The following is a 26,104-nucleotide window of genomic DNA, read 5'->3' as shown; positions in this document are numbered from 1 at the left end:
ATGCATAGCACAGTAGGAGGGCTGTCATCTTTTCTCCTTAATAGTCATGGTCCAGCCCACTAGTACTTTCTAGGCAGGTAATTCTTCTGAAGGGCTTAGTCAAAGGAAAGTACAAGTTTTACTTTCTACCACAAAGCAACATTTCTCCCACCCCTAGAATATTTTTCTTTTGTTGGGGGTGGGGGTGGGACAGGGCTGGTGTAGCCCTGTCTATTCTGTAACTAATTCTGACATTAAGCTGGCCTTGGAACCCACAGATAACACCTGCCTCTGCTTCCCAAGTGACAGGATTAAAGGTTCTGTACCATCCTCTTATCTGGCCCCACCCCAGGAATCTGAACTTGGGAATTTTCAACTATACAAGGGACATATTAACACACCACAAAAATGGTTATATAGAATTTTAAGAACCCCTACCCCCCAAATAAACAGAAAGCCTGGTTTAAATTTTGAGAGAACAATTTGTTATAATGAACCAGAAATACAAGATTCCACTGAAACTGAACAGCTGACAAAATATGGTTGAACTTAAGCCTTCAAGAGGGTCAGATGAAGCCAGTTAAGTGGATAGAGACTGCTTCTGGATAAACACAGGTAACTGCATTTCAGCACGAGCAGCACACAAGCCCTTCCCAGCAGTCAGCTTGTTACAAGTTTCCCACCCTTGTCTCTTCTGCCACTTTGTGCTACAACAATGGCTGCTTCTTCTATATGAGAGGTGCAGAAACCTCTTGGGCATGGCAGAAAGCCAAAAGGAGAGCTTAAAAATATTTTCTTAGGGTGGAAATTCCAATTTAGCTTGTCAGCTACCATCTATGTGGTTTCAAAGTAAGCAACACCAACTTTGATCAAAGTTGCTACCATGTGTAACCCATTCTGTAGCCCAGTAGCAATACCAACATTTCCAATTTACTACCTTCACTATCAACATAGCAAACACACCTTTAGCTCCAGCTATTAACAAGAAGCTTTTAAAGAAAGATGTAAAACTCTATTCCAAAGACCACCCAATAGTGAAAACTCTGGCTCCTTCTGGGATCATAAAAATCAACAGAGGGAATATTTAAAAATGTCAAGAGTATATGACAGGCAGAGGCTGGAAAATTGTTCTACTCACAAGGCCAACGCATTCCTGTTCAAACAGATGTCTGGGTGACTGGATAAACAACAAAACAAACTCAACCAGATTAAAGGAAAATAGGGTTTCATATAACACAGTATCAAAAAGTAGACAGAACAGACTAAATGCACCAACTGGTGGCAGGTAAGTCCACAGCCTATTGTGACAAGTCCTTCCAGCATCGATCAGGTTTTTCTCATGTTTTTTCAAGGTTGTTTTATAGATGTGGTGACTTTAACAAGAGTCTAACAGGTGGGCAGGCAGGCAGGCAGGCAGGCTTCAATCATTGGTTTCAGGATCTGTCTGTGCCATGTAGGCATCCAATTCAGCATCCAGGTGTCCTTTAGTTTTCGACATGTATGCATCCAATTGGTTGTCCAGCTGCTCCTTGGTCAATACAGGGCGAGTGAGGGCACCTCTCCCTCGGCCACGACCTCGGCCTCTGCCTCCGAAGCCCCCTCTTCCCCGACCTATCATACCCCGACCTGGCCAAACGAGAGAAAGAGAGAGAAGAAAAAGACAGTTACACGTTGGTTTGATGGGTCCTAGGAAAAACGCCCCTTTATAGCTGTGGGGACTAGCTGAGACAAGCTCGAAGACAGGGCAAAGAGGAGAAAGCTGAAAAAACAAGAAACACATGGGTAGAAAGCAGCACACGAAAAGCACACACAGTGAATCCTCTTAAATATTCGTCTCTAAATGCTACTATAAGAAAAAAAATCCTGTCCCCTCCCCCTTTGAGGCAGGGTCATGCAGTGCAGACCAGCTAGCCTTAGACTTGCACTCCTGGGCTGGAGTATAGCTCAGTTGGTAGGGTGCTTGTATAGTATGCACGAAGCCCTGGGTTCAATCCTCAGCACCACAAATGCATACCTGTATTCCTAGTATCTGGGAGGCAAAAGCCAGGGCTACAGAAGACCCAGCCTCAAAAAAAGAACAAGAGTCTCCCAGTTGCTGAAATTACAGGTGTGTAGTATTAGCTGAAAAATATTAAACATTAACCTCCCCCAAGACAAAGAATTCTAAAGTCTGCGACTTACTGTAAATTCATAACTAAAACACATTACATATGGTTAGGAGGCAGTAAAAGGGCACAAAAAAAAAAATCAAGGGTATTCATATTAAGCTTGAACTGAGACCTTTCTGGACTGTTAACACATTTGCTTTATAAGTTTATTAAGTTTAATGAAGTGATTCAATGCAGTCAAAGACTGAAAAAACTTAGCTATTTCTCTGACTGGTCACCTTAAGACAACTATTATCTGAGAAGTAATTTCAATTCACTAATCAAATGCTTAACTTTCTCAAAATGGACTTTAGTTTTTCCTAACCTGTGACGTCTCTCTCAGAAACTATGTCAATACAATCTGGAAACATTCTATCTTATCTTGAAACCCAAACTTGTACTTCATTCAATAAGCCAGATGACATATAATAGCCGAGAAAATAAACCTGTTAACAAATATCATTTCCTAAGTGATTATTCAGCACCTTCAAGATTGTGGACTATGAAGACCTGCCCCAAATTTTAGAAAGAACCAAAACAAATATCCACAGGGCTTCTAGAGCAAGATGCTCCATGTATCAACATGTGTTGGGAGCTTCTTACTCAGTTATAAGCCAGAAAGCGCCTATGAAATTTGATACTAACATCGCCATCATTAAACTCTTTTCTAATCTGGTCCATGAGGTCACAGGACAAGAATCAGGGCATCAAAGGTAGGGTTACTAACAGTCAGCTGACTAACTGGTTGTAACACGTCTTACTTTCAACCTTGATCAGGAAAACTGTCTTTGGTTCCTCAGACACAAATCCTATGTTAAATTTACTTGATTTTAAGGCTAACAACAGGTGCCAGGTCTCATCCCACCACCTAACAGTGCTGCTGACTGAATCTAGTCTCATGCATGCTGAGCATGTGCTGCACCACTGAGCTACATCCTCTGCTTCTGACCATTCTCCTCGTCTTTGTTCATATATCTCCCTCTTGTTATTTCTATGGTGTGAGATTGAACCCAGGGCCTCACAAATGCTAGGTAAGAGTTGTATACTGTACTTCATTTCCATTCCACTTCTCTAATCAAAGTTAAACTGGCCTTTGGGCTATGGGATGGGTGTGTAATGGTGGTGAGGGTGGCGGTAGCAGGAAGATACAGAAAAAGGGAAAATTCCAAACTAATCACTGCACCAATAATACAACAACTTAAATTTCTAAGAGCCTGGAGAAGAATGCCTACAATGTGGTTCTAGAAAATGTACCTGTTAAACCTAACAGACCTTTGCATTATCACTGTGTGAATTTAGAAAATAAGCCAGTTTCAAGAAACAAACAAGACAAACAAACAAGCCTGCCTATGACTTGAAGCTGTGCAGAAAGGTGGCTCTGAGTTTTGAAGGGAGGAAAATAAGGGGAGCTATTCTCTGAAGTTGGTAGCTGACTAACCTCTACCACCGATTCCGCCACGACCCATAGCTCCACGCCCTAGGCCCCCTCTCCCAGGACCTCCACGACCTCGAACACCACCTCTTCTTAAGCCCATTCGGGGAGCTACGGCTCGTCCACCTCGGAGCAGGTTTTGACCTTGGAGAGGAGGCATACAATGTATATGCAGGTAAATCCAAGAGAGACAAGTAGATTGTAACCAAAGGAAGGCGGTGAGGGTTAAATAAGAATATTAGTTCATTTTTAGTCTAGGTGGGACAAACTGCACAGTGCGTGTGTGAACAGGTTAAATGGCTCTTTATTCGACTTAGTAATTCTGACCACAAGCTGTCTTTGGAAAAAGCAGGGACTTAAGTAAGTGCATATGTTTAGTAAATTAACAATCAGATGCCTAGCATTATGGGAGATTTGAAAATAAATGCTGTGATTCTTGCTTTCAATACATTTTTTAAGGGGGAGAGTTTTCTAAGGGAACAGTGTCCAAAGGGTATGACAGATGCGTAGGCACTGTGGACCACATTGTCCCCTCTTTCCCCTGTCAGATCACTAGTTTTCACTTCAAGAAGAAGATGGTTAGTCATGACACAGGCCGAAAGACTCATATTCTCTCTCTTGGTATTGAGGATATTCAACCCAGGGCCTCGCACATGCTAACACACATTTCTTAGACTTATTTCTAGAACTTGAATATGCTTTCATTCAAGCAGCAGCAGGTGTTTTAAAATGGAATGGAGATGACATGAATTACCTGTTGTTATGCAGGTTATAGCCTCTCACCATTGCATATTATTAGAAAATAAATAATATTGGTAAAACACATGCAGCAGTACTAAAAATGTGATTTCAAAGTTATCAATTATATTAATACAAATTTGGGATTAAAAATGCTAAACAAATGTGTTGATAAGCAGCCCAAGAGAAAGGGGGGAGGATAGAGCCAAACCATTATCAGCTACACAGACACACTGACCTCGGAGTGACATCCCACCCCTAAGCAGGGTTCTGGTGGCACGTCCCCCACGCAGTCCTCCTCGGGGCAAGCCTCTCTGGATTATGGGTAGGCCTCTTCCTCCAATTGCTCCCCTGGCCAGGGCACCTATGGGTCGGCCTAACCGTGCCTGGATGTTACTCTTACCCAGGCGCTGCTTTAAGCTCTTCTGGAAGAAAAGGTGTTAGAAGATTGAGATCAACAAAGCAATTCCTCAGGATCTGGCAACTTCACGTACAGGACAAAAGAGGCAAGTTAGACACTTGGGGTGGAAGGTATAAACCTGTTGTGTGTAACATAAGGATCCCAAATGAAACACTTTTCCTCAGAACATGGATAAAAGCAGAATTCTGACCCAGAATAAAGGCTCTTAGAAGCTTTAATATGGTCTATGACAGCAGAGCCAGCTCAGATAATCTTACTAATTTGGCTATTCAAATAACACATTAGTAGCTACAAACTTGCTGCTTCTGAGCCACAGGTTAACAATGATGTGACTTCATCCATATCTGCCTATGGACTACACTGTTTGCAAAGGCTTACTCACACACCATAGGAAGTGCATCACATTCTGGGTAAACTTAAATTACAAGTTCACGTGAATTCTTGAGACTCAAAGGAGAAGATTGACTTCTCAGTTAAAGAGGCCAGTGTGCTGAAGTTTTCCTTTGAGTATCTATCTCCAGACGGTCCTTTTTTTTAAACCTTAAGATGCAAATAAACACAAAAAAGTCAACATTCCTTTCCTTACATTTAAAAAAAAAATCTGTAAATTCTACATCTCTCCTTGCCAACAGTTCCCTTAAGCCAGTACAATGGTTTTAAACACACAGCTCAATTGTATCTTCATAGAAATCCAGCCAAATTCATGTTAAAATTAAAGCAAACTGTTAACCACAAAGGCCACCACACAAAGAACAAGGACATACTAAAGATAACAATTTTCAACAGTTTCTCCAAAAGACCCTGAAGATGACATCTCAGAGAATTAATTTCTTATAAGGAAAAGAAGACTATATAGCCTCAAATTCAACCAAGGCCCTAATAATTCTGTTCTTGCACATAATCAACTTCAACCACATCCTAATAGTGTATCTAAGTCTGTGCATATATACTTTCCTTCAATTAAGAGCTCTGAAAAGGATGTGGCATTATCAATTTCTTAGCACAAAACTTTAAACTGGGGGCTGGATCAGTAGTTAAGAGCACTGACTTGTTCTTCCAAAGGTCGTGAGTTCAAATTCCAGCAACCATATGGTGTTCACAACCATCGGTAATGAGATCTGATGCTCTCTTCTGGTGTGTCTGAACACAGCTACAGTGTGCTTACATATAATAATAAATGAATCTTTAAAAAAAAAAAGTTAAAAACACCTTCCAACTTGAGACGAAAGGATCTTAACATTAGATATCTAATACAGGCAGGTACAACCAACCTTAAAGGCCTGTTTTGTTACTCCAATTAATACAATAATAATTTTTTTGTGGTGCTGGTCATGAAACTCATGCCCATGGTAGGCAAATACTTTACCACTGACCTGTACTTCCAGACCCCAGCACACAATTATGAAGTCATACTGCACTCTCATGCTCAATTACTGACTATACTCATTTTCCAGAGTCCTTTGTTTTAGGGAAGAACTGTATCATGTAAAGTTCATCTTCATCCTTAGTTGCTACCCATCCTGGACACTTATACACACTGATAGTACTACTCAGTTTTAACTCTATAGCTGTGCTGTATAACAAAGTAGTCACTAATTACATATGGCTACTTAAATTTAAAAAAAAAAAGTTTTTGGTTCTGGTATGGTAGCTCCCACCTTTAAACCCTGAAGACAAAAGCAGGCATACTTCTGAGTTTGAGGACACTCTAGTCTACATATAGAGTTCTAGGCCAATTGTAGCTACATAAGTATCAAAACCACACTTAACAATAAACAAAATTTGTGTTGGCCTTGAGCTCATAATGCCCCTATTTGCTAAGATTACAATTGTATGCCTTTTGTCTGGCTTTAACATAAGGGAAAACAAAACCAAAAAACCCCCAAAATCCCAAACAAAATTAAGCTCCTCAATTGCACTAGCCACACTGGAAGCCCCTTTGACAGGACAAATTACTGAAAAAATTAAGAACACCCCACCAAAACAGGAGCTGGTGGATGCCACTGGTTTAGAAGTTAGTCTCTTGGAAGGACCTGTCACAGTGTATCAGAGACTTCATGACTCTTATTTACTCTTGGAAAATGTGGGCCTATTGTTTGCTGTTCTCCTGAGTCAGGGAAAAAAAGAAACACCTAACTACTTCAAGGCTGAAAGGAAGACAAAGCAGAAAGCCCTGCTTATTTTCGGTCAGTGAGCCCAATGGTTCTGAGTAGGGGTGGGTGTTATAGGTGCTGACTCTATGCACAGCCATGCAGTGCTGCTACCAGTTAAAATCCTTACAGTTGCATGGCACCGCCCTCTGGACGCCCAGCCACAGCTTGGACACATCGTTCCACAGCCACTGTCCGGATTTGCATATAAAGTCTACGAATGATAAAGAGCAGGTTTTTATTTTAGGCCTGAACTGGATTATCTCTAATTATGGAAATGTGAAAGAGAACTGACACTTGATTATCCTATACGCTTGTTCTATTATGCTAATGAATCTAGGTACTATTTTAATACTGAAAACCTCAGACTAAGGCCAATTAGAATCTTACTGAGAAGAATAAGATTAAACTAGTTTGTAAATCACTTGTACAGAGAGCAAAGCTAACTACAACAAAACTTTCCTCTTTTTTGTTTAAGTGTTGAGAAATGAACCTGGGACCTCATCCTTGCTAGGCAAGTGCTCTAGCATTGAACAACACTGCTACACCAAACAAAAGAGATAAAAAGATGAAAATAAATGAATGAATAAGTAAATTACTCTAAGAACAAGGGCCAGAAAATAATAATTAATCTTCATTGATAACACAGGCTTCAGAGGTGTCAAACTCCTTAAAAGAGAAAGTTATTTAGTTGGTACCTGTCCAAATTGGAATTCTTTGAACATTTGCTCAGCTAAGTTTCAGCCTTTGCCCTGAGCCATCTTGTAGCCATCCAGTACACCCTGACAGCCTTGGTGGACTGCCTGACGCATATGGCAGGACTCATTGCCTCACCTGCTTAAGTTTTAATGCTGCCTGGACAGAGGGTCTATTCTCCATCTGCTGGGCCAGTCTTCTGTTTCTGGCACTGGCTAGCTGCTGCTGCTGCTGCATCGAAGCCCGAATATTCACTGGCATCGGCTGTTTGTTCTTCAGCATATTAGTAAAGCTTCAAGGTCGAACAAAATGGGTGTTTAAATAAAAGCTTTATTATAAAACACTTATTGGCATTTTCATGGCTTGCTAGACCAGGAGCTCCAGATCCCACGAACTTTAAAGTGGTACATTTGGATCAAGGCTGATGTGGGTTAAAGACTCCTCTGTTTCCACAAACTTGCAAGAACCAGAAACTCAGAAATGCAGCCAAGTGCAGCACAATTAAAAGCGATAACAAGGGCTCAGGTAACAGCTCTTAGAGAAGTGGAAAGTATGAAATACACGCAGTAAGCAAATATGATGACAAGAAAGAGATGCAGTTACAAAGACAAACAGAAAATGCCTACACCTTCGGAGAGTGAAAGTTCATTCAAAGGGCAAACAGGAAAAAGGATCAGAGCACTTTCAAAGTCCACAGAAATAATATAGATTCATGAGTTATGGAAGTTTATTACATTGTAACATGTTACTTAGTAACACACGAATACAGGTAATTAATGTATCACATCTTAAAAGATGAGCAGAGAGGCACATGTGCTTTAGAAGCAAACACAGGCATTAAATGCCTGGGGAGTTCTAGCAACAACGTAATAGTGAATGAAAGACACCAAATAAATGAAATTCTTTGGAACAGAAACTGCCTTTAAATACTTTAACGTTTCTTGGTCTCAACCACTCTTTCTGACTCAGGACTTCTGAGAAAGTTTAATTAGTTAAGTCACTTATGAGCCTAAGAGGACATTCTGTCATTCCTGTTATAAGCTTAATGGAAGCAAACACACAGCTGTCGAAAGATTTCAAAACAAAACAAACTAAAAAGCAGAATAGGAAGAAAGTGAGATGGAGCAAAGCGAGTGCCTCTTACAAGGCCCAAGAATGACATTCAGGGGCCTTTGGACATAGTCTCGGCTTGCTACCTGCCTCTTACAGGCCAGACACAACACTGCTGGCCTTGGACTAGGCAGCAAGCCTATTGCAGCCAGGATATACCATACCATCATGCTGCACCACCCCTGTATCAATGTTAGAAAAAAAAAATCGAAGGGAGGGTGTGAGGAGTCTTTTAAAAAAATATATCCCACCAGGTAAATATTTCAGATAGCTTAATATAAAAATCTACTGATAAAGGGTTTTAAAACAACTGCCCAATTTCTTTTGTACCACATTAGATGCAATTAAGAACAGAGGTCTGTAGCCTTCTGTCATTTAGCTTACAACTGGCTTTTTTTTGTATTGGACCCCAGGGCCAATTTAAGTAATGTTTTCTTAGGAAGGAGCTGAAGTTGCTGTTGGCTGCCTCACCGCTCATTTAGAGACATCTTGGTGGTGCTTTTTAGCACAACTTTCGGCGCTGACTGTGCAGCCATCTTCAAATCCCGAGAATCTACAAAGGACAATATGCATGAGTCAATCAAAATAATGAAGTTTGCATTTTCACAAGAAGCAAGGCATAAACCTATTAAAGGCCTGTATTAGTAACTGCTGAACATGGTATCCTGAGAAGTCAAGTTTGCCAGGTGGTGGTGGTACACACTTTTAGTCACAGCACTCCTGAAGCAGAGGTAGATGGCTCTCTTTGAGTTCGAGGCTAGCCAGGTCTACAGAGCAAGTTCCAGGACAGCCAAGGCTACGTAAGAGAAACACTAGGGGGCGGGGAGGGGGGGGCGGGAGGCTTAATTTTTTATGACAGTTATTTTGATTTACCAAAATTTCAAAGCTCTAGCTAGGATAGAGAACATCTGCCCAAGTCTCTAAAAATGGCAGAATCAGATGTAGCCAAAGCCGAGGAGTTTGGCTTTCAATCTGGAATAGTTCTCCTCAGCCTGGGCTGTATATGACTTCTTACATGTCTATAAAATTGAGGGCCATGGAGCAATGGAGGAGCTGGGAAGAAAGCTCAGCAGTAGAGTGCTTGTTTAGCACTGACAAAGCCCTAAGTTCAATTCCCAGCAGCAACGGGAGTGGTGCAACAGTCTGAGGCTGTAGAGGGTTGTTACACTGTCAAACTGGGAGGCCCCGACTCTCTTACACTTAAAATAAACGAAATGCCTAGTTTCAAAATCGATTCTCAATTCCACATGCAAGTGGAGCTCTAGTAAGACATGGCAGGGGAAAGACAGAAAAGGTTTTCTAAATGGGTATTCAATCTGAGAGCTCTGTCAAGAACGCGCCACAATTTTTTTTTTTTTTCTGAGACAGGGTTTCTCTGTGTAGCCTGGCTGTCCTGGAACTCACTCTGTAGACCAGGCTGGCCTCGAACTCAGAAATCCGCCTGACTCTGCCTCCCAGAGTGCTGGGATTACAGGCGTGCGCCACCAACGCCCGGCACGCCACAAAATTTTTAACTGTAGTGCCACATACTGGGGAGGGGCTGAGGCAAGAAGGTCACAAGCAGAAGGCGAGCCTGGGTGATTTAATAGACCCTGTTTCAAACTAAAATTATTATTTATTTTTAAAGCTGGGGATGTTAGTTAACTCGGGACGCTAGTCTAGCCAAAGCATGATTTTGGGGTTCAATTTCAGTGCCGCAAAAACGAACACCCCAGAGCCGCTGGCTAATTCCTGTCCAAGACCCCCACTTTGGTCAGGCGCCTATTTCCGTTGTTATTCTCATCAAACGCTATTCTGGGGCGAGGCTTTGGCTCCGATGGAGGGCGCCTATCTAGATCGGCAAGACACTGGGACTGAGGCCAAAACCAAACCACCACCACCAACCACCACACTAGCCAACCAACCCCAGCACCAACCATCCTACCCGGCCGCCGGCCGGCCGCGGTTCCGGCTGAGCCTCCGCCTCCCGGCTCCGCCCCCTCCCCCCGGCCTGCGCGCACCTCAGCGCCGTCCACACCTGCCACCCACGCCGCCGTGGCCCGTGCCCTGCGCCCCCTCGGCGCTCCACCTCTGCTTTCTCCACAGAAACTCACCGAAGGAGATGGACGCCAGCGCTCCTCCCGGGGTTTCCACCACGGCTGCGGCGGGCGGGCCGGAGGCCGGCCGAACCTGAGCTGACGGCGGACCGCTCGGGTTAACTAGCTGGGCGGTGGGTTTAGATGCTTAAACGGTAGGATGCGAGGCTCCCTCGTTGTGGGTGGAGTATCTAGCTGACCGATCCTCTCGCTCGCCAAGCCTGCCCTTTCCTGCCTTTCGTCTGTGCCACCACAGCCGGCGCCGCCAACTCCCGCCTGGTGTCCAAAACAAAATGGCTGCCAGGCCCACCAGTGCAGCGTGACCGGCTAAAATGGCGCCGACGGGCTTGCGTCATTGCGCGCGCAGCTAGGGGCGTGGCAAAATGGTCCCTTTGGCTTGCGCAGGAATCGCAGGCGAATCCCCACGGACTGGGGCAAAGATCCCTTAAGTTAGGTGTAGTGCTCCGCCCTTGGGGGCGTGGCCAGTGGCCATACTCGCTAAGTACCTTCTAGACTACCTTCTGGACAAGTTTATGCCCCACTTTGGTGGGGTTTTGGTTTGCAAAGAGCAACTTAGATTGGAAGCCGTGTTTGTATTCTTTTTTCCCCATCCCTAAGTTGAAGACAATTGTAAAATTTATTTATTTATTTATTTATTGTTATATGTAAGTACACTGTAGCTCCATTAGAGGGTGTCAGATCTCATTACAGATGGTTGTGAGCCACCATGTGGTTGCTGGGAATTGAACTCAGGACCCTCGGGAGAGTTGTCGGTGCTCTTAACCACCAACCCTGTAAAAATTCTTTATTAAGACCTTAGAACCTGACTGATTTGCTCTGGTCCTCTTCTCATCCCTATTTGTAGTGTTTTTTGTTTCTTTTTGAGGCACGGTTTCTCTGTGTAGACCAGACTGGCTTCAAACTCACAAAGATCTACCTCCTGCTCCCCCTCCCCCCAGTACTGGGATTGAAGACCCACACCAGACTCATCTACATCTTTTTATAGGGACTGCCACTGTAAGATGTGGCTAGTTTTAGGTTGGGACTTTTCACCTCAATCCAATAAAGCAAATCTGTATCCCCACTAATGTATCCCTAGTTCTTACATAATGTCTAGCAAGGATGAGACATCAATAAACACTGAATGAAGCTTGGGAAAAAGTTGTGGTGTTTTGTTTCGTTTGTTTGTTTTGAGATAGGGTCTCTATAATGTAGTTCAGGCTGTCCTGGAATTCCCTGTTCAGACCAGGCTGGCTTTGAACTCACAGAGGTCCTCTTGCCTTTGCCTCCCAGGTGTTTAGATTAAATAACTGTGATATGTGCCACCATTTCTAGCTTTCCTCAGATTTTTTTTTAAAGATTTATTTATTATTATATGTAAGTACACTGTAGCTATCTTCAGACACTCCAGAAGAGAACATTAGATCTCATTACAGATGACTGTGAGCCACCACGTGGATGCTGGGATTTGAACTCAGGACCTTCAGAAAAACAGTCAGTGCTCTTAACCGCTGAGCCATCTCTCCAGCCCTCCTCAGATTTTTTTTGATGGCTTGTTTGTTTCTGGTTTTGGAGACAAGATCTGGCTATGTAGTATGGGCCGGCTTGGAACTCAAAATCTTCCTGCCTCATCCTTCAAGAGCTGGTATAACCAATTACACAAGACCTTGAAAGCCTATGCTTCCGACCCCTACATTTCTAGGTTTTGGGTGTTCCTTAAATAAGATCTGATATAAACTCGACCAGATACTGTGTTGGGAGTGAGCGCCCCTTACTTCACACATAGCCAGACCAGAGGACACAGACATTGATAGTTGGCGAGAGAGAAGACTTTATTAAAACGAGTGGCAGATCTGGACTGCCACCCTGCGCCCTTGGTGCTTGCTGAGACTGGGCAAGGCTGGGGACATAGGGAGGCACAGGTGGGGTGAGGAGCAAGCAGGCTAAAGGGGAGAGAAGGGCGCGGCCCACTGACTGTGTGCTCAACTGTTTTCCCAGAAGAAGTTGTTACAAGCCACTGTGAGAGCAGCCACCAGCACAACATACTCCTGGAAATCCACTTCCCCATCTCCGTTTTCATCCAGTTCCTTCATTACCTTGTCCACAGCATCTGCGTCCTTCTGGACCTGTAGAAGGAGATGGAAGTGTATATCACTAAGTTAGAGCCGCCACAGTGGTTGAGGAGGGGGAGGCGGAAATGAGCAAGCAGGAGAATAATATTTAGTTATGGGAGTCTTCTACAGCCCTAACGACTGGTGAGCTAAGAACTGGTGACCTACAGAACTGAGCAGAGTTAATATTTGCATCAGTTGTTATACATGATTGTCTACAATGTGACAAGTGCTAAGCTGGGAACCTTAAGGAGTTTGTTTCATTTAATTAAAACCTCACACACAAAATCCTTTTAGGGCACCATGATGCCTTTAATCCTAGCACTCAGTGAGGAGAAGCAGGCAGGTCTGTGTGAGTTCAAGGCCATCCTGGTCCACATAGCAAGATCCAAGCCAGCGGGGCTACATAGTGAGGCCCTGTCTCAAAAGACACCATTTTTTGCCATATGACTCAGGCTGGATGTGAGATCTTTCTGGGTCTGCTTTGTGAATGCCAGCATTACAGGTGTGTGCCACCAAGCCTGGTTTTTTGTTTTTTTTTTGTTTTTTAATATTTTTAACACTAATGCAAATAATGTGGGAGCCATTCCCACTACTTTATAAGGAAGAAATACATTGACAATTGGGGTATATACAAAAGTCTTGCAACAGCAGACCTTAGCAGGGCCACAGCTTCCGTCCAGCTTCTGCAGGTTTTGTATGTAGTCTCTGACAGCACCTGCCTCCTACGTCTCTGCATCTTTTAGTCAAATGAAGCTACTGGGCATACTTTCTACCCTTCCTCTCTTGCTTCTTTTCGCGAGGCTACCTCCTACAGATCATAATTTACCTCCAATCTTCCGGTGGAAACCCATGGCTCAAGTGCCATCTCCAGAGAGAAGCCATGTGACTTCAGAGTACTAATCTCCACAGTTCTTTGGCTACCTCTCTCTGCTAAGATTCTGTATTTGAGTTCATGGTTTTATTTATTTATTTTTTTTGAGATGGTGTGTGTGTGTGTGTTTCTCTGTGTAGCCTGGCTGTCCTGGAACTCACTTTGTAGACCAGACTAACACTTGAATTCAAGAGACCTGTGGGCATCTGCCTCCAGAGTGCTGGGATTAAAGGTGTGCACTGAACCATCACCACCACCGCCCTGCTGCCAGCTTCCAGGCCTACTTTCTAAAAAAATTCTCATGGGTGTGGTGGTGCACGCCTTTAATATATCCTTTTGGAGGCAGAGGCAGGTTGATCTTTGTTTGAGGCTAGCCTGGTCTACATTGTTAGATCTAGGCCAGACTAGTAAGACATTGTTTCAAAAAAAAAAAAAGTTCAGTGTGAGTAGTACTTATTTATTTGTACATATAAGAGTGGGCATGCACATACTAAGATGCTTTTGTGGAGGAGAGCCTGTGGGAGTCAGTTCTCTCTTGACTCTGTGGGTCCTAACTCAGGTGCTTATGGTTGGCGGCAAGCACCTGTACCTGCTGAACCATCTGATAAGTCCGGTTTTGAGTCTGTCTCACTTTGTAGTCCTGAATTTAGTCCAGGATGGCCTCAAGCACATGATCACCCTCTGGGCTCAGTCTCCCAGGTGTTGGGATTATAAGTGGGAGCTACCATGCTTAGCTTCGTGGCTTATTTATTTTCCAACTTTTTTTTTTTTTGAGACAGTGTCTTACTGTCTAGATCAGGCTAGCTCAAAATTCTAGAGATTTGATTGCCTCTGCCTCTTGAGTGCCAAGATTAGGCATGCATCATCACACTGGGCTGGCCTTCCTTCCTTCCTTCCTTCCTTCCTTCCTTCCTTCCTTCCTTCCTTCCTTCCTTCCTTCCTTCCTTCCTTTCTTGCTTTCAACAAGGGCTCACATAGACCAGGCTGGCTTTGAACTACTGATCCTCCTGCCTCTACTTGTGTGTGAGTGCTAGGGTTGAATATATCCGCTACTGTGCTTGCCTCTTCGTGACTTCATTCCATGCTGTAGGCAGTCTCATTGATGAGTCTGCAGAGCCTAGTATTGCAGGTGGCCAGCCAACCAGGGCATTTTGACTTGTTCAGAGAGGAGTTAAGGGAGCCTGGAAAATCTAGTCAAGACAGGAAGAGGAGGCTGGTTGGGCTGAGCTGGGGATGAGGCGGGGCACCCATTCCCTTCCTCCGCCCTGCACCTCGATCCTCTGCTTACATCCAGGAAGCCAGAGAGCTCCATCTGCAGCAGGTCTTTCAGCTCCTTCTTGCTCAGCTTGTATTTGTCCCCTTCCTTGGCGGAATGGGCATGGAACACGTTGATGAGGGTCTCCATGGCAGTCTCCAGCTCAGAGCCCATTTCAGCAGAACACCTACCCATTCCCACAAGGATGGAAGAGAATTGTAAACCAAGTTCAGCATATCCGGGGTCTGGGTAAGGGAAATCTTCAGACCTGGCCCTGGTTTCAAAGAGCTCAAATAGCTACAAGATGAGCTCCCCTCCCCACATGTACTTTATCTTTCCTTCAGATTTTGCAGTGTTGGAGGAACCCTAGCACACTTAAATCTGGTCCAGTGTTTTGGGTCCCTCCATCATTTCCCAGTTAGAGGGAGTCAGGGATGGCCATGGAGATGAAGCAGTAGGACCTGGACTGTCTTCAGAAGTCTGCAGAAGACATCTGCAGCAGCTGGCTCAAGGCGGGGAGGGGGAGGGGAGGCATGGGTGGACACCGGACCGGGCAGGCTTCGAGCTCTATTTTTACCTTCCAGGCCTGTCACGGTTAAGCTTTGTTGTTGATATGAAGTGGGCTAGGATCTCCTCTGCCTACCCCAGGAAAAAGTCTGATACCTTTGGTGAGCTGATGGAGGGTTGGCAGTCAGGGGGTGAGATCCAAGAGTTGTTGGGAAGAGGTGTCTCACAGTTTCCAAGCTTTCTGTCAGCAAGCATGACTCTTCCTCTTAAGGAAGACACCGAGGATTAAGCCCACAGCCTTTTGGCTATAGCTCCATCTTTTTGTGCTTGAGCTTTATTTATTTATAACAGGGTCACATTCTGTAGCCTATGCTGTCCCCAGAACTAGCTCAAGCAGAACCTCAATTGTGGGCAGTCGTGTCTTCTTGTGCAGATATTACTGGTCCGAGTCATTATGCCTGGCTCCTCCTCTCTCCTCAGCGTGTCATTTTGGCTTCTTTGGGGGTATTCTTAACATGAGTGCCTGTTCTAGTCCTTTTCTCTACAAACTCATCCTTTTCCCTCCGGTAAGTAGAAGGAGGGAGAGGCGGCGTCTGAGGCTTTTCCTTGGGGATGAGCTTCTAACCTGTAGGTGTTCTCCCTGATGCTGCTCATTCCTGCCTCGGGCCAGCTCCGGTTCGGTAGCCCCAGTGGGAGCAGGATAGGGCTGGTTTGTGTTAGAAAAAGGGCTGAATGTTGAGGTCATTTGAGCTCAAGGGCTGGGCCGGAGTGGGAGAATGGAGAGGTCTATTGAAAGAGACAACTAAGCTAGGGGGCCTCAACATTTTGGCCCTGGGAGGGTCATGCCTTCCAGAGCCTCAGGGGCAGCTCAGGTGTCTCCGCTCAGGTGTCCTCATCCTTCCTCACCACGGAGTGTATTGGACAATGGGTACTGATTAGATGACATCCCAGCTCTTCAATGGAGCCCTTGTGACTGTCACCTGAACTCCAGTCACAAGAAGCAGTCATCACAGAGACAGTGGGAGAGAGAATTCAAGCCGGGCTGATCAAAGGGATAAGAGGGTGCACAAGGGAGGAATCTGGGTGGCTCAGTTACCGGTCTCATCTATGAGGGGCATCTGGAGGTTGCCTCAGCCTTCTAGCAGCTTGGAATTTTATGTAGGGGAGGACCTAGGGCTAGAGCAGTGGGAAACAAAGAGGGAAAAATTAGGGGAGAGAGAAGTGGGGGTGAAGGCTGAGGAAGAAGGGATGGAGAGGAGGTCTTGGGAAGGCAGAGATGGGACAGGGCCCACTGCCACAGACCCCCTTCTGTGTGATATCACATGGATATGATATATATCCACGGAGCAGAGTATGCTCCACTGCTCGGAGCCTTCCCTGGTTCCAGAGAAGGCGAGAGTGAGTGGAGAGGGGGCAGGAGCAGCTTTTCTTATTCTCACCGGAAAGGAGCAAGGCTGCACCCCTCCCTGGCCACACCGAGAGCCTGGCGTCCCTGGCAGGAGACACAGGTTTCTGTGTAGCCGGGAAGCTGGGCCGTCCTCATGCAGCCCAGGCTCCCAGCCCTCCTCCTCTCACTACTTTCCAAACTTCATCTTCCCTAGTTCCCGAACTGTGCTTTCCCTTGACTGATTCCTCCCGGACCCCCGTGACACCACAGTATCCTTTTCAGGGCTCTTGGGGTCCTTTTGAAGTTCCCTTTCCTTCACTCTGGCTAAGCCAGACCTGCCCTAACCAGGGTAGGATACTCACGGTTGGCCTCGGCCTGACGTCGGAGCAGGTTCTCGACAGAAGGACACGCAGCAAATGTGGCTCCTGGACCGGTGTGGGGAGACCTGTCTTTAGTCGTCTTTCTCGGCCGACCCTCCTCCCCAACGGCTCCACCCCTTCACAAACGACACCCGAAGGACTAGGGGCCAGGGGTGGACAGAGGCGCCCTCTGTCTCCCAGGACGGAACGGGCTGCGCTGGGTTTCTTTCCGTCCTTGCTGGCACCACCTCCCGAGCCTAGCGAGAAGGAGGTGGAAGGGAAGGAGGTCGTGGGAAGGGTGCGGCGGTGCTGGGTGCTGCGGTGCGGGCTGAGCAGGGAAAGGGAAGGATTCTGCCCAGGAGTGCTTAGCCTGTGAGTCTCCGAGAGGGGCTTCTGTCTCGGAACTCAGGGAAGACTCTCAATAGGGGTTCGTTCCACTATGGGGTCCTTAGTCTGGGGCTCTCCTTTGGATTTGACTCTCTAGTTTCTCAGAAGGGGCTTCCCGGTGCTGAATTCCTCAAATTTATTTTGTTTGTTTTTGTTTTTAATTTTTTTTTTTCGAGCAGCAGTAGCAGCCCCTCTAAACTCTGATTCCCGAGTAGCCTTCATAATTGGGAGGGATGGGACCCACTGGTCGCTCCTGATCAGGCTGTGTCCCAGTCGCGTGGTGTTGTGTTAGGATGGCTAGTGACAGCAGGGGCGGTCCCCTCTCCTGAATCAGCGGAGGCGGAAACTTGACACTTCGGATTTGGGAGTGGCTCTCTCCTTGCCTGGTGCTTATAAACTTCAGCCTCAGGGCTCCAGATCGGTTAGCGGCACCCGGCTTCTTTCCCCGGTGAGTTACTCTTCCTGACTCTGCAGAGAGCCCGGAGACCATCTTTTCTTTATCAGATCCCGGGTCCCTGCTTCCAAGCGGGTTCAGGCAGAGATTCAGGAAGTGATTTTAGGACAGCAGGCAACAGCCCTTGCAGGAGTATGCGGGTGGGTGGACACAGAAATGAGGGGGATGAGTAGGCATGCTCTCCCTTCCTGGACCCTCGAGGGCTCTGGCGTCTAGGCCAAGCACTTTGTGGGTTGTGGATTTGAGGAGTTTCTAGACCCTGTCAACCATGGACAGTAGCGGTGAAGGTCGGTGGGTTCTAGTGCTGAGCACACTCAGCCCCTTAGAGGTAGGGAGGGTCTGGGGCAGAGACGATGGGTCTGGCCGGATCCAGCCAGCCCTGACCTCAGCTGGGCCTTTGCCAACCCTCCGCCTCTCTTGTAGGGACAGTGGCCAGTATGTAGCCAGCGGGGAGGGTGGGGACTCCAGTCTCAATAGAAATCAACATTGGAGACAAACAACCTCCTGACCCTCAGACAGGGAGTGACAGAGAGAAAGGGACATTAGAACAGAGCCCCTACACAGTATGTGAGCACATTCAGGGGACTCCAAAGAAAGACTCTCGCAGACAGAGTGGTTGCCACATGGAAGAATCACTACAGAGGCGTGACACTCCAAAAAGACAGTCAGATAAAAGTGACTTCTGAGGTGAACCTAAACTGAAATACTGTTTATTTCATCTTTCCCACATTGACCCTTTCAGCACCCATGTCACCCTTTCTTGGATCCCTGACTCTCCTGGTCCGTTTCTTCCCTGTCAGGTCAATCTGTGTGGACACCATTTCCTGCTTTGGCACACTAATGGCAGCAGAGCCTCTGACTGAACTGGAGGCGGCCATTGAGACCGTTGTCACTACTTTCTTCACCTTCGCAGGGCGGGAAGGACGCAAAGGCAGCTTGAGCCTCAATGAATTCAAGGAACTGGTCACCCAGCAGCTGCCTCATTTGCTCAAGGTTGGTAGAGGTCTCGAGGTCTGAGACTTTCTATGGATGCTAGGTGATGACACTGAACAGGTAATATGACAGAAAACAATGCAAGTAACTGCATGTTTAGGTGGTTCTGTGAGGTAGGTGCCTTGGGTAGGGGTGTGTGTGCGTGCATGTGTGTGTGTGTGTGTGTGTGTATGCACGCGCAAGCATGCTGTGTTGATGCAGTTGGGAATGGGCTACTGTTGGGCTTCTGTTGAACGATGCTGTTAAGTCCTGCCTATGTCTCTCTGGCCTCATTTTCTCAACATATTACCTGACTTAGACATGAATTCTCAGAGATTTACGGACAGTAAAAACTAAAAGGCTTAACAAAAATAAAACTACAAGCCAGGCATGGTGGTGCATGCCTGTACGTCTGTAATCCCAGCACTCAGGAAGTTGAGGCAGAAGGATCAGGATTTGAAGCCAGGTTAGGGAGACCCTTTCTCAACAACAACACATGAAGTTATAGTAGCTGTACTCTCGGTGTACTCGGGCCTGTGAGGAACACCTGTGGCTACTTTGTACTCCCTGTGGTATCCCCTCAATAAGGGAATCATTCCACAGAAGTGTGTGTGTGGGGTTTAGCTTATTGACTCTGAGTTTGCATGCTATTCTAGTCTGCTAACAGTTTATTTTACATCCTTTATGAAAATTTACAGGCATGTAAGAGTGTATGACTGTGGCTGGGCGTGGTGGCACACACCTTTGGTCCTAGCACCTAGGAGGCAGAGGCAGGCAGATCTGAATTTGAGGCCTGCCTGGTCTCAAGTAGGTATATAAAGCAAGTTCCAGGACAGCTGGGGCTACATGGAGAAACCCTGTCTTGAAAAAACAGCAACAACAAAAACGTATGTGAATATGAACTTTTTTGAGACAGTCTCATGTAGCTAAGGGTAGCCTCAAACTCCTGCTTCTCCCTCCTGCCTCTGTTTCAGAAGTACTGAGATTGCAGGTGTGTGTCCCAGCCCCAACATAAATATGAATTATCTTTTATTTCTTTCTTTTTTCTTTTCTCTCTCTCTCTCTCTTTTTTTTTTTTTTTGAGACAGGGTTTCTTTGTGTAGTCCTGGCTGTCCTGGAACTCAATCTGTAGACCAGGCTGACCTCGAACTCAGAAATCTGCCTGCCTCTGCCTCCCAAGTGCTGGGACTAAAGGTGTGCACCACCACCGCCCGGTATGGATTATCTTTTAAAAAATAGTATATTAGAAAAGATATTTTTAGATTTACTTCTGTATTTTATGTGTATGAGCACCCTGTAGCTGTCTTCAGAGGCAGCAGAAGAGGGCATCGGATACCCTTACAGATGATGGTGATGTGGCTGCTGGGAAGTGGACTCTAGAAGAGCAGTCAGTGCTCTTACCTGACGAGCCGTCTCTCCAGCCTGGATTAGCTTCTTCTTCTTTTCTCTGTTTTCACTTTGTGTGTGTGAACGCTTTGCTCACACGTATGACTGTGGGCATTGTGCTCATGGGAAGCAGAAGAGGGCAACCGGTCCGGCACTGGAGGGCATCAGGGACATCATCTGGAACTGCTGTTATGAGTGGTTGTGAACTGCCGTGTGGGTGCTGGGGATTGGAACCGAGCCCTGCTGGGTGTGGTGGCACACTCACAGCTTTAAAACTGGCAGAGGCAGGTGGGTCTATGAGTTCAAGGTCAGCTTGGTGTACAGAATGAGTTCCAGGACAGCCAAGACTACACAGGAAAACCCTGTCTCAAAAAAAAAAATTAAAAAAAATTAAATGATGTGTGGCCTTGAAGTCACTGTGGTCTCCTGCTTTGGTCTCCTCAGTGTTAGGCAGGATCTAGACAGGAGTGTGTCGGCTTTGCCGGGACCTTAAGTCTCTTGACCACTCTGTTTTCATTTCCTTCCATCAATGTCGTTTCCTCAAGGATCTCCTTGTTCAGTTCATCTTCTAAGACACATTACAGGCATGCTTGGAAATCCTTTGATCCTGTCTTTATCGTGTTGCCAGGCAGGACCCCCACCTGCCTAAGTTACCCTCAGTGTCTGCACTCTGCAGAATCTACCTAGAGGACCACGCGCAGCCCGGCTGACTTGCTTCACTCTTAAATCTCTAACCACAAACTCCAAAGGAACCCTTGGCCTTCTAAGCAGCCCTGTATTTACTTCCCTGTGACTGGTTAGGTCCGGATTCCAGGAGCTCTTTTCACCTTCTCCCTGTCACCGAGAAACTAAGAGAGTAAGCAATCAAGAAGGCTTCCCGAGCCTCCCGACCCCCAGACCTCCCACCTCGGCAGCATCTGCCTTCCTTCCTGCCCTCATGTGGTGTGTTCATGCTTCTAAGATGGCGGCGGTCCATCCCTCTCGCCTGCTTCGCATATTTTCTCCCGAGGTGATTCCTGACTTGCTGCACCATCGTGCCTTCCTCGGGATCATTTGTGTCCGTTTACCCTGTGCTGGAATCCATAACAAAACCCGCTTGGAACTCAGTCACTTGGCTCTGTTCTCACCTCCCAGTTCAGAGTACTTCTCTCCCCCCTCCCTCCCCCTCTCTCTTAAAAGATTTATTTATTTGTTTTATGTATATGAGTACACTGTCTTATTTTTTAAGCTTATTTTATTTATTTATGAGGGTTCTGCTGCATGACAGAAGAGCACATCAGATTCCTTTATAGATGGTCATGAGCCACCATGTGGGTGCCAGGAATTGAACTCAGAACCTCTGGAAGAACAGCCAGTGCTCGTAACTGCTGAGCCATCTCTCCAGCCTCAGAATGCTTGTATCTCTTAAGAGCTGTCACTGTCTTTGTTCTGCAGTAGGCGCACACACTCAAGCTTAGCATGTTCTTCTTGGTGGCTTTAATCTTTTTGAGGAAATAGGGTTTAATTTGCCCACTCTAGCCTGTCAGAGGGCACACAGAGATCCTTGTTCTTCTTGTACTGTGTCTCTTTATTTTATTTTATTTTATTTTTATTTTGGTTTTTCGAGACAGGGTTTCTCTGTATAGCCCTGGCTGTCCTGGAACTCACTCTGTAGACCAGGCTGGCCTCAAACTCAGAAATCCACCTGCCTCTGCCTCCCAGGTGCTGGGATTATAGGTGTGCGCCACGACCGCCAGGCTTGTGCGGTGTCTCTTAAGGGGCCATGCTTGCTACACTTCTTGCAGAAAGTCAGGCAGGTCTTAGAAAGTTCAAGATGTTCCTGGGAGTGCTAGTAAGCACAGAAAGCTTTTGCTTATTTCTTTATTTTTAATATTTATTATTTTTATTTGATGTGTATGGGTGTTTTATCTGCATGCATGTCTGTGCACCGTGTGTGTGTGTGTGTGTGTGTGTGTGTGTGTGTGCGTGCGCGCGCTGGTGGGGCTGGAAGAAGGAATCGGATCCCCTGGAATCTGATTACAGATTATTGTTAGCAGTCATGTGGTGGCTGGGGATTAAACCCAGGTCCTCTAGAAGAGCAGCCACCTTAACTGCTGAGCCATCTCTGTAGCCCTTTTGTTTATTTTTTGAGGCAGAGCCTCTCTGTTTGTCCCAGGTTGGCCTGAAACTTGAGATCCTCCTGCCTTTTCTTCCCAGGTGTTAGGATTACAGGTAGACACTGCCACAGCTATCTTTTCTTTTTCTTTCTTTTTCTCTTTTCTTTTTCTTCCCCCTCTCTCTTTGAAATAGGGTCTCTTTGTATAGCCCTAGCCTCTAGCTGTCATTCAATTTAATAATTATATTCCATCTCCCCAGCCCTTTAAAAAATATTGAGACACCCCTCTACCGCAGTTCTTACTATGTATTCTCTAGCTAGTGTTGACCTTTCTCTAAAACAAGCTGGCCTTCAACTCATAGCAATCCTCCTGCCTCAGCCTTCTAAGTGCTGGAATTACAAGAGCACCACAGCCCATTTGTATTTACTTAATTATTTTTCAGAATTTTACTGGTGAGTCTCATACATTTATTTTTCAAGAAGAACTCCCTATTTATTTATTTATTTATTTATTTATTTGATTTTTAGCTATTTTAAGAAAGAGTATCATTATGTAGCTTTGGCTGATCTCACTTTGCCAAGCTGGCCTTGAACTTACAGTGGTCCTTTAGTCCTGGACTCCCACCTGTTATGGGTTACAGGCATTTGATGCTACACCTGGCTCATAGCATTTTATTATGTTAAAAAGAGTCCAATAAATATTTGAATTAGGATCATATCAATTATGTTTAAGGGAAACTGCCAACTTTACACTATTGAGTCCCTCCATGATGTTTACTTTAAGCAGACAGTGTTGGAGCTGGACTGAGGTCCAGAACACCTGGCTAGCATCTGCCAGAGAGTTGCTTGGTATGAATACCCACACATAGCTGGCGTCAGGAGTGTTTTGTGTTGAAGCTGGGCTTGGTGGTACACACATATGCAATCCCAGCATTTGAGAGGTGAAGGTAGGATGATCAGACTTCGAGGTCCTTCTTGGATATCTAATGGGTTTAAGACTAGCTTAGGCTACATGAGACCCTGCCTCAGGAGACAACCAACCCAGAGAGTGTTCTGTGTTGACACCAGGTATGGTGGCACACGACTGTCATTCTCCATCATTGCAAAAGCAGCTTTCAAAGGGAATAAAAAAAGAGTTTATTCTGAGCCATGGCTAGAAATCGGGTTGCCTGGAACAACACATTAGCAGATGGAAGCAATTACACAAAAATATTCTGTCTTTCTTTCTCTTCTTCCTCTTCCTTTTATTCTTCTCTTATACATTCTAGGCTGGCATTGAATTTGCCTTGTGTCAGAGATCAGTCTTTTTTTTTTTTTTTTTTTTGAGACAGGGTTTCTCTGTAGAGCCCTGGCTGTCCTGGAACTCTGTAGACCAGGCTGGCCTGAACTCAGAAATCCACCTGCCTCTGCCTCCCAGAGTGTTGGGATTACAGGCGTGCGCCACCAGGCTCGGAGATCAGTCTTGAACCTCCAATCTTGTGAATCCCTCCCAAGTGCTGGGGTTGTGAATCCATGCCATCATACCTAGTGCATGTGGTGCTGGAGCCGTAACCCAGGGTGTTGCGCATGCCATGCGAACTGAGCTGTCTTCCCAGCCCCATGAAGGTTTTTTGTTGGCATTTCTCTGTGTAATAGTCCTGGGTGTCTTGGACTCACTTTGTTGACCAGGCTGGCCTCGAACTCACAGAGATACACCTGACTCTGTTTTCCTGAGTGCTGGGATTAAAGGCGTGTGCCACCATACCTGGCTTCCTGTGAAGTTTTCGATGTCATAGACCAGAGGAAATCAAGGCATTTTTTTGATTATATGGGTGAGGGCCTCAAGTCTGTAAGTGTCACGGCTAAGCCAAGTCCAGAAGTCTGTGCTGTAGATGCTGTGTGATAACTTTCTTAGTTTTAGGTTGGTGCAAGCCAGCAGTTAGTTAATGCTTTCCAGAGGTTTTACCTGATATCAAGTCAGATAAAGAAAGTGAGTGATAAAATGTGTGTGTGTGTGTGTGTGTGTGTGTGAGAGAGAGAGAGAGAGAGAGAGAGAGAGAGAGAGAGAGAGAGAGAGATGGACTCAAATACAGGTTCTGGCTGTTATCTGTGCTTGGTGCCAGAACCTGCAGTATCTGATTTTTCTGAGGTTTAAGTTTCTCATCTTCTAGGCAGACTTGTCACACCTTTCTTGTTCGATTAGTGGTGTGTTTATTTAACCCGTACTTATTGAAGACCCACTCTGTCTTTTCCTGACTCGATGAATAAACTTCAGCTGTGTACTTGACACTGAACGTATGGTGTTAGATAAGATAGACACGGTCCTTGGGCCTTGGAGGCTGTCATCCTAGTAGATTGTGAGGATCAAATGAAATAAATAATGCAGTGTCACCAGGCCTGGGACCAAGGCCTGCTTGCACTCTTCCCTTCTGCTGTTGGTGGAAATGTTGTACAACGAGTGAGCTTATGACGCTGCTAAAAACCCTGCTAGGAATTGGCTTCGTGTCATCTAGGGATCTGTTTGGCTGATCTTTGCCTTTGTCCAAATGTTGACTCAAGGGTTGAACATGGGGGGTGGAGAGATGGCTCAGTGACTATGCACACTGCTTTGCCAAAGGACCCAGGTTCAGTTCCCAGCACCTATGTGGCAGCTTACAACGTCTGTAATTCCTGTTCAGGTTTTCTCTTCTGACCTCTGTGGGCACCAGGCATGTACATGGTACACGTACATACCACATGTTGGCAAAATGCCCATACGTATAAAATAAAATGAATAAATCTAAAAACTAACATAACCCCCCTCCACCCCAAAAAATTCTCCCAGCATTGAGAATCAAGCTGTATTTGAGGCACCCTTCAGTCTGACATCCACTAGTTGTTCAACAGTGACGTTTATGTTGTAATGGTTTGTCTGGCAACAAATCCCTGCATCATGAAGGCAGGCTTGCAGAATCCATTGGCTTCATTGCCATGACACTCTTTGTCAAGAGCAACCTAGAAAACCAGATAACCTGGTATTTTTGCTATTCCCCCGACCTACTGGGTGGTGACTACACTGAGAAGACATTAGGCCGATGCAAATGAGCAGCGGTGGTGGTACCGCTTTGTGAAAGAGGCAGGTAGTTTGCCATCAGCTAGAGTGTCTGTTCGCGGCCCTTGGAGCTGGGACCTCCAGGTAGTGCCATCCTGGGATCATATGCCTATCCTTCAGACGAGGAGTGGCTGTTGGCACTGTCTGGGGGAAGGCGCCCATGTTTCCCTCTCTCCCTGCCTCGAGCGCCCTCGTCTCTAACCTTCCCCTTTTACATCTTAGGACGTGGGCTCTCTAGATGAAAAGATGAAGAGCTTGGACGTGAATCAGGACTCGGAGCTGAGGTTCAGCGAGTACTGGAGACTGATTGGGGAGCTGGCAAAGGAAATCCGGAAGGAGATCCGGAAGAAGTAAAGCCCGTGTCGCTGTCGGGATGGCGGCGCGGCCGGCAGGGCCTGCTGGGCAGGGCCAGGCAGCACTCCACCCCCCAAAATAAAGCTTCCTCCTTGAAACACGGATGCTGGTTTTTATATATCACCCTGCTTTCTTTTCTTGAGAC

The 26,104-nt window shown here is 46.0% G+C and overlaps 3 protein-coding genes across 6 annotated transcripts; 1 reads left to right on the top strand and 2 right to left on the bottom strand.

Moving 5' to 3' along the window:
- Positions 1-441: 441 nt before the first annotated feature.
- Positions 442-11,076, bottom strand: Chtop (chromatin target of PRMT1). Of its 4 annotated transcripts, none has more exons than XM_052179916.1 (6): positions 10,767-11,074; positions 9,145-9,226; positions 7,702-7,855; positions 4,535-4,721; positions 3,565-3,702; positions 442-1,605 (listed from the first exon to the last, which is right to left on the bottom strand). In XM_052179916.1, the coding sequence occupies exons 2-6, from the start codon at positions 9,207-9,209 to the stop codon at positions 1,400-1,402; spliced, it is 750 nt and encodes a 249-aa protein (XP_052035876.1). In that variant the 5' UTR covers positions 9,210-9,226; positions 10,767-11,074; the 3' UTR covers positions 442-1,399. The 4 variants fall into 4 exon arrangements, with proteins under 4 accessions (XP_052035876.1, XP_052035877.1, XP_052035878.1 ...); XM_052179917.1 differs by having other exon boundaries at positions 4,535-4,718; XM_052179918.1 differs by lacking the exon at positions 3,565-3,702 and having other exon boundaries at positions 10,767-11,076.
- Positions 11,077-12,555: 1,479 nt separating this feature from the next.
- Positions 12,556-17,343, bottom strand: S100a1 (S100 calcium binding protein A1). The gene is made up of 3 exons (XM_052179914.1): positions 17,245-17,343; positions 15,022-15,175; positions 12,556-12,874 (listed from the first exon to the last, which is right to left on the bottom strand). Exons 2-3 carry the CDS (start codon positions 15,160-15,162, stop codon positions 12,731-12,733), a joined length of 285 nt encoding a protein of 94 aa, XP_052035874.1. The 5' UTR covers positions 15,163-15,175; positions 17,245-17,343; the 3' UTR covers positions 12,556-12,730.
- A 180-nt stretch (positions 17,344-17,523) lies between these two features.
- On the top strand, positions 17,524-26,063 carry S100a13 (S100 calcium binding protein A13). Its single transcript, XM_052179915.1, has 4 exons — positions 17,524-17,613; positions 17,808-18,076; positions 18,883-19,075; positions 25,828-26,063. Exons 3-4 carry the CDS (start codon positions 18,923-18,925, stop codon positions 25,957-25,959), a joined length of 285 nt encoding a protein of 94 aa, XP_052035875.1. The 5' UTR covers positions 17,524-17,613; positions 17,808-18,076; positions 18,883-18,922; the 3' UTR covers positions 25,960-26,063.
- The last annotated feature ends 41 nt before the right edge of the window (positions 26,064-26,104 follow it).

Source organism: Apodemus sylvaticus, chromosome 4, assembly GCF_947179515.1.
Source record: "Apodemus sylvaticus chromosome 4, mApoSyl1.1, whole genome shotgun sequence".
In the NCBI taxonomy this organism is placed as follows: domain Eukaryota; kingdom Metazoa; phylum Chordata; class Mammalia; order Rodentia; family Muridae; genus Apodemus; species Apodemus sylvaticus.
The sequence above is the reverse complement of the archived record's forward strand: the minus strand, read 5'-3'. Positions and strand labels throughout refer to the sequence as shown.